At 38.6% G+C, this 6,240-nt stretch overlaps 1 protein-coding gene and 1 pseudogene across 1 annotated transcript; both read left to right on the top strand.

Moving 5' to 3' along the window:
* The first annotated feature begins 740 nt into the window (after nucleotides 1-740).
* Nucleotides 741-2,314, top strand: LOC149218234 (uncharacterized). The gene is made up of 2 exons (XM_089386513.1): nucleotides 741-824; nucleotides 1,112-2,314. Exons 1-2 carry the CDS (start codon nucleotides 741-743, stop codon nucleotides 2,312-2,314), a joined length of 1,287 nt encoding a protein of 428 aa, XP_089242639.1.
* A 1,458-nt stretch (nucleotides 2,315-3,772) lies between these two features.
* Nucleotides 3,773-4,354, top strand: LOC149218233 (cytochrome P450 94A1 pseudogene; annotated as a pseudogene).
* The last annotated feature ends 1,886 nt before the right edge of the window (nucleotides 4,355-6,240 follow it).

Genomic DNA, 6,240 nt, shown 5'->3' with positions numbered 1-6,240 from the left:
GACCATGCGTTTTAAATTAATGAAACATCATAGTGGTAGGTAGAAAATTGAAGTTTCTTATGTAGAGCACGTAAGTTTTTTTTATGTCAAGGTATGGTGCATTTAAACATAGGTATGGGCACGTTTTAATAGATGTCTATGTTGTTTTTTTACGGCATGTATTAAAAAATACAAAAATCGTATGTAATATGTTCATGTTTGTGTGTTGACTTATTATTATGTGTATGGCACACGAGAGGAAATATAGAGATGTATTCACAGCAGCGTAAAAGGATGATGGTGCAGTAAAAGTTGAAACACACAGCAGTGTGTAAAAAGACAAGAACAGGGTTGTAATGTGTTGAGTGGCATTTTTGTAAAACAGAGGTGTAAGAAAAACCATGTGTGGTTTTACACAGCAGTGTATAAAGAAAATGGTGGAGCGCATCTTTGAATGCATATGTAAATTTTATTAGAGCAGTAAGTTGTTTTTCACAGCAGTGAATATAAAAAGGATTTTACAGTGGTAAATCCCTCTCAGTAAAAGAGGATGAAGTTTGTATCAGTTTTTTTTTAATAGAAATTCTTTTATGATGGTGAAATACTCTGTTCCTCAGTGAATTTTTTTTTAAGCTTCTCTGTGCACAAAAGACCCTGAAGTAAAGTAAAACAGAGCATTGCCTCTGTGTGTTTGAATCTTGGTTTTTGGTATTTTTTCCATCAAAAATACTTTTGAGGTCAAGCTTGACCAACCACACGGCATGAGGAAAAATAAACGGTCCAGTTTGGGTGATTTCACAGGAGCAAGCCAAAGTTCGCATTCTCATACTCTCATAAAGGTTAAGGTATGCTATTTGATTTCCAGCCTTTATAATTTTATGTCGACAAATTGTAGAATTGAAATAATGCTGTTCGCTAGCATGTATCATCATTGCTGGTTTTACATTCCCTTTAATCCCAATCTCAGTGTCTTAGTTACAATCATGCAAATATTTTAAGGAGCCTATCCCTTTTGAAAGGTCATTGTTTCATTTATTTCTGCAAATTGTGGGCACCAAAACATTTGTTCTGTAAATGTATATGATATGATAGTTAATTTTATTTAAAACGATGTTAGTTTTTATCTTTTCAGGTTCCAAAAGCTTCACCAGCTAATCGCCTAAATGAATGCATACCCCAGCACAAGTCTCGAATTCAAACACATGAAACTGCAATGGAGGAGAAACTCCCAAGTTCTGTGAATGCATCTGCATGGACTTGCTTAAACAAACAGGGAAGTTTGAGAACAAAGAAATTCAAGCAGAAGCTGGTCAGATTGAGTTTAGCAGGATTTGGAAAATGGCATTGCAATGAGCAACATGGTGTGCCAATGGATATGTTGGAACTCAAGGATAAGAGTCATTTAGAGGGGTTAACACTTTCTCAAGGACCTGTTGTTGAATCGAAGGAGTCACCTCGAAGATCTATATCTCATTTATCTGATAAGGAACATGATTCGCCTTTTATTATTCCATCAAAAAGAAATAGAGCAAAACAGACAACAAAAGTTCAGGGAATTAATTGTACTCCATCTGTGGAAGTTGAAGAGTTTTATACTTCCAAAAGGATGAAGAACTTGTCAAGCTTGAATTTCCAAAAGATGGCAGCATGCACAGATACAAGAGGCCAATCATCAGTCAGCCTGAGAAAGTCACCTACCTCAGAAAAGGGCCAAGGTGAACAAGAGGTAAGTTTTTTGTATCAGAGTTCAATTGAGAAAGTACGACAGGATCCATCTGACTCAGATCAGCTGTCTGTCGATAAAACATTAATTTCTCAAAAATCTGGGAGTGTTGCAGCGTCAAAGCTTTTGGAGAATAAGGCAGGTTCATCTGTACATGTAACACAATCATCAGTGCACAGTCATGGTAGAAGGATAAAATCAAAAGAGCACTTTTCACAAGAAAGATGTTTCTCAAATTTGAAGACCTTAAAACTATCAAAATCAACACAATCAGCTGTAGGATTATCTTTGAAAAGGTCTGGCTTGGGGTTTTCCAATATGGAACTGAAACGACTGAGACATTTTAAAGGTAGCCTTAGTTCACAGAAAATGAAAAAAGTTGCACATATAATGCATGACCCAATGAACGTTGAAGATGATACTAAGGATGATGTTTGGAAGACAGCTCATAATCCCGATTCTAGCAGGGAATCTCACGAGTTTATTTATGATGCTGGATCCACCAGCAATCGAGCTTATAGCATAAAGCTTGGGGATTGTGTGAGCTTTAAAGCTCAACAGTTTTGTGCAACAGAAATCTCCTCTGGATGGGGAACCAAGGGCAAGCCCTGATTTACAGTCAGTAGCAATGTCAGCCAGTGAATATGTGCCAAACCGTTTAGGAACCTCTTCAAAGACTGATGGAGCTGAACTGCCAAATGAAATTCAAGCTCAGCTTGATTCCACAGTTTCCACTATTTGTGAAGCTTCACAGATGTCCTATGCAGGTGGAGCAGTTGCCATTGATGAAAATATGCAACATTGCATGCTTAAACATACAACTGTTGATTTGATAGGTGCTGCCTCACGTTCATTAGAATCTCTGAGTAACCAACCATTAGATCAACAAGATGCTGTAATTGAAGGTATAGGCAACGAAGTTATTGTCAATCAATCACTTGGCCAAAATAAATGTTCAACTGAATTCTGTGGAGCTATTAAATATGAATTAAATCCATGTTTTTCAGGGGAACATGCAGATATATATGCAGATGATTGTCTGGGAAAAAGAACTGGGTCTCAAAGCAATTCACAGGCACAACCTATTTCTGTGAAGGATGCATTAAAGGAGAGAGTATCATCCATACCTTTAGAAAATCAGAGGCACAACTTATCTATGCAAATGGACATATCCTGTGCTGATTCTGAGAATGGTGCTGCTGCAACATTGAAGCCATTTAATAAGAATCCTGGATCAGATTCAACAGAGCATATCACAGATAAAACTAATATTTGTTCAACGGCGTCCAAGTCTTTTGAGAGCCACTCTACTGTTCATCACTTCAAAACCCCCGAGGCACCTACAATTTCAAATGAAATTAATGCCTTGAACACAGATGGTATCAGAGTTACTTTAATATCTAATGATACTTATTCTGCTGACAAACCTATCATATCATCTGAAATGAGAGCTGAAAATGAAGGAGTTTCAATGCCAAGTTTGAGAAACTTAAATGAGGGGCCTCTTTCAATGCCTCAAAGTTCTGGATTTTTGCAAAGACCTATATTTGTTCATTCCATCCAGACATCTTCCTGTGCTACCTCTGTAGGTCTCCCTCTGACATCACAAGGAAGCTTATTTCAGGAAAGAGCCATGTTACTGGAGGACCCTCAACCTGTTGGAAATGGGCACTACTCTTTTGGTACGAGGATGAGCTTGGATTTAGTGGAAAAGCCTCAAGTTATTGCGCCTTCGCTTCTTTCAGTGAATTCAGGAGAAATAAATACAGCAGGGGAGGTTATACATGGTTCTCTCTTGAACACAACCTCTTCTAAATCTCACAGCGTTCCCAATGGAGTTGGCAAGTCATGGAGGAATGGACAATGGATATTCTTTCCAGAATCCCTTCCCACACATGTATGGTCCAGCGCCCAGGAGGCGTCCCAGGCTTTATCACTGCGAATCCCTCTAATGTGGAGCATATTCTGAGAGCCAATTTTCAGAATTACCCCACGGGAGAACGCTTCAGTTTCTTTCTCCACGATTTCCTGGGCAAGGGGATCTTCAACACTGATGGGGAGCTGTGGAAAATGCAGAGGAAGGCTGCGAGCTACGAATTCAATACTAAGTCGCTCCGGAACTTCGTGGTGGAGGCTGTTCAGTGGGAAATCAAGAACCGGCTAATGGTGGTGCTCAAGAGCGCATGCGAAGGGGGAGAGATCATAGACTTGCAGGACGTTCTGATGAGGTTTGCATTCGACAATATCTGCAAGGTGGCGTTCGGTGTCGATCCCGGTTGCCTCCACCCTTCTCTGCCCAGGTCCCAATTTGCAGAGGCTTTTAACGATGCTCTTGATATTAGCGCTGGCAGGGTTTTTTCCATTTTCCCCTTTCTGTGGAGAATCAAGCGAAAGCTTGACATCGGTTCTGAGAGGCGGTTAAGAGAAGCCATAAATGTAGTGAATGAATTTTCCATGGACATTATTCGTTCCAGGAGAAGTGAGATCTCTGAAGGGCATCTGACGGAAGACTTGCTTTCAAGATTCATGGCGGTAGGTCTGTCTGATTGGGAGCTATTTGAGACAGAATGTGATCAGAGAGGTTCGCAGAAGATGGCAATGGCGGGCGAAAAATCGAAATTATTCATCGAAGATATGATGGTTAGTTTATGAACGCTTCCTAAAAAAACGTCACGAATTTCTCAAACGCCAACTAAAAATTAAGTAGCCGCAGAACCGCGTTCATGACTATCCATGAACACACGACGATATTTCAGAACTCTGCGGTCTATTTCAGAACTCTGCGGTTATGCCCGCGATATTCTTGACGCCGCGTGTCAGCTTGAGAAACAAATGGACGACGAAAGTCCCTTTCAAAAGAAGGCCTATCGGCCTAATTATTATAGTAGAAGTTAGCCATGAAGAATGCAAAGAGAGAAATCCCAAAGAAACATTGTAAACTAATGAATGGATATTTGACTCAATAAGATTTTAGAAAGTGAAATTAAAATGCAATACCAGAAATAACGAAAAGGACAGGCCACCACTCTACAAGTTTGTTCATGTGTACGAATTAAAGACCAAGTCTACTTATAATCATATATTTTTTTGTACATGGCTGGTTCACCATTTTTTTAAATATAAATATTATTTATAAATATGAAAAAATATAATTTTTATTTTCATTTTTAAAATTAATTATGTGGAATAATTTAAACTACATCACCATATATTTGTATTTAGTTGTAATCAACTCTTTACTTACAATATTTGAACTGGAAAAAATAACCACTTTTGGAAATTTAAATTAAATCTAATAAGTTATTTAATTATAATGGTTATGTCATTGTCACTAATAAAATTGGTTTAAATATATAATTTATTAAATACAATTTAATAATTAATAATATTTAAATGTTTTTATTTTAACTTAATTATAGCTCTTATTTCTATAGGTTTATATAATAATTTTCATAATAATAGTTTAAAAAGATTATATAATTTTTTTGTTTTGTTAAGTTTGACAGATCCATTCCATTTTCTATTATATATTAGGTAAATTTACACCACACAGATTAACTGGGTGGCCTTAATTTGCCCCGAGGAAAAACCAAGTCTGTTGGCCACTGGTTAGCATTATAAGCCATCCAAAAAAAAATTGTTTCAGTGTTTCTATCCTAGCTAGATAAGTCTCGATCTCATGTTTAGATACTACATAACTGTAAAAACTAGCATATGCAACAAGAAAATTAAAAGCTAACCGCATAAACAAAAATTATGCATGGGGGAATCTAGTCTTTCTGCTCATCAAAGGCAGATGCAACGGGAGCAGGATCTTCAGCATTAGCCCTTGGCATTCCATACAGCTCCAGAATGCAAGGAATGTCAATCCTATCCATCCTGATGTCCTGTTTGTGCAGCTGGATGATAATTTTATCCATATCTTTTTTGTAATTCGGCAGGCCTTGCACTGTAACCACCATCCCCAAAGAGATTTGTTCCATCGCCTTTCTAAGAAGGCTCTTCATTAAGTAATACAAATAGAGAGTATGTTTAAACTGAGTAATTCTCCCACGGGTATTCCCTGGATCTGGGACCAACATCCTCCAATTGTCAAGCTCATCCTCTGATTCGCTTTCTTGCTTAATCTCCGCTTCCCAGTCTTCCATCAACTTCTGAATTCCCATGTTCGTCCCATCTCGATATGCCACTGTTGCCTCTACAATGAGGTGCTCTACAGGTTTACGACCCCTACAAGTTTTCGACGTGCTCGACCCCTTGTCTGTTCGGGAGGTCGAGCCTCTCCTATCGCACCCGCGTGCTCTCGCTGCTCGAGCCATAACCTATGCAGTAGAGCCCTGTTAACATCCAAACGAAGTTAGATTCATCAAACCTTTCTCAACACTCCACCTTTGTCATTCATGCATTTACTTTCTTACATACTTCTCCGCTTGAGTGTAAGGGTAGCCCATAGCTCGCAGATTCTCGAGGGGGGTGGGTTTCAGACTCTTCTCCTAGGGCCCATCATAGTACCCCTCCCCCTTACCATGGATTATATA

Source organism: Pinus tabuliformis, chromosome Q (assembly GCF_031772625.1).
Source record: "Pinus tabuliformis cultivar Carrire ecotype Pingquan chromosome Q, CPIR1, whole genome shotgun sequence".
In the NCBI taxonomy this organism is placed as follows: Eukaryota; Viridiplantae; Streptophyta; class Pinopsida; order Pinales; family Pinaceae; genus Pinus; species Pinus tabuliformis.
The sequence above is the reverse complement of the archived record's forward strand: the minus strand, read 5'-3'. Positions and strand labels throughout refer to the sequence as shown.

Coding starts and splice junctions, on each gene's coding strand:
- LOC149218234 (XM_089386513.1), top strand. CDS start 741: ATGAGGAAAAATAAACGGTCCAGTTTGGGTGATTTCACAGGAGCAAGC. Junction 825..1,111: donor ATACTCTCATAAAGGTTAAG/GTATGCTATTTG, acceptor TTATCTTTTCAG/GTTCCAAAAGCTTCACCAGC.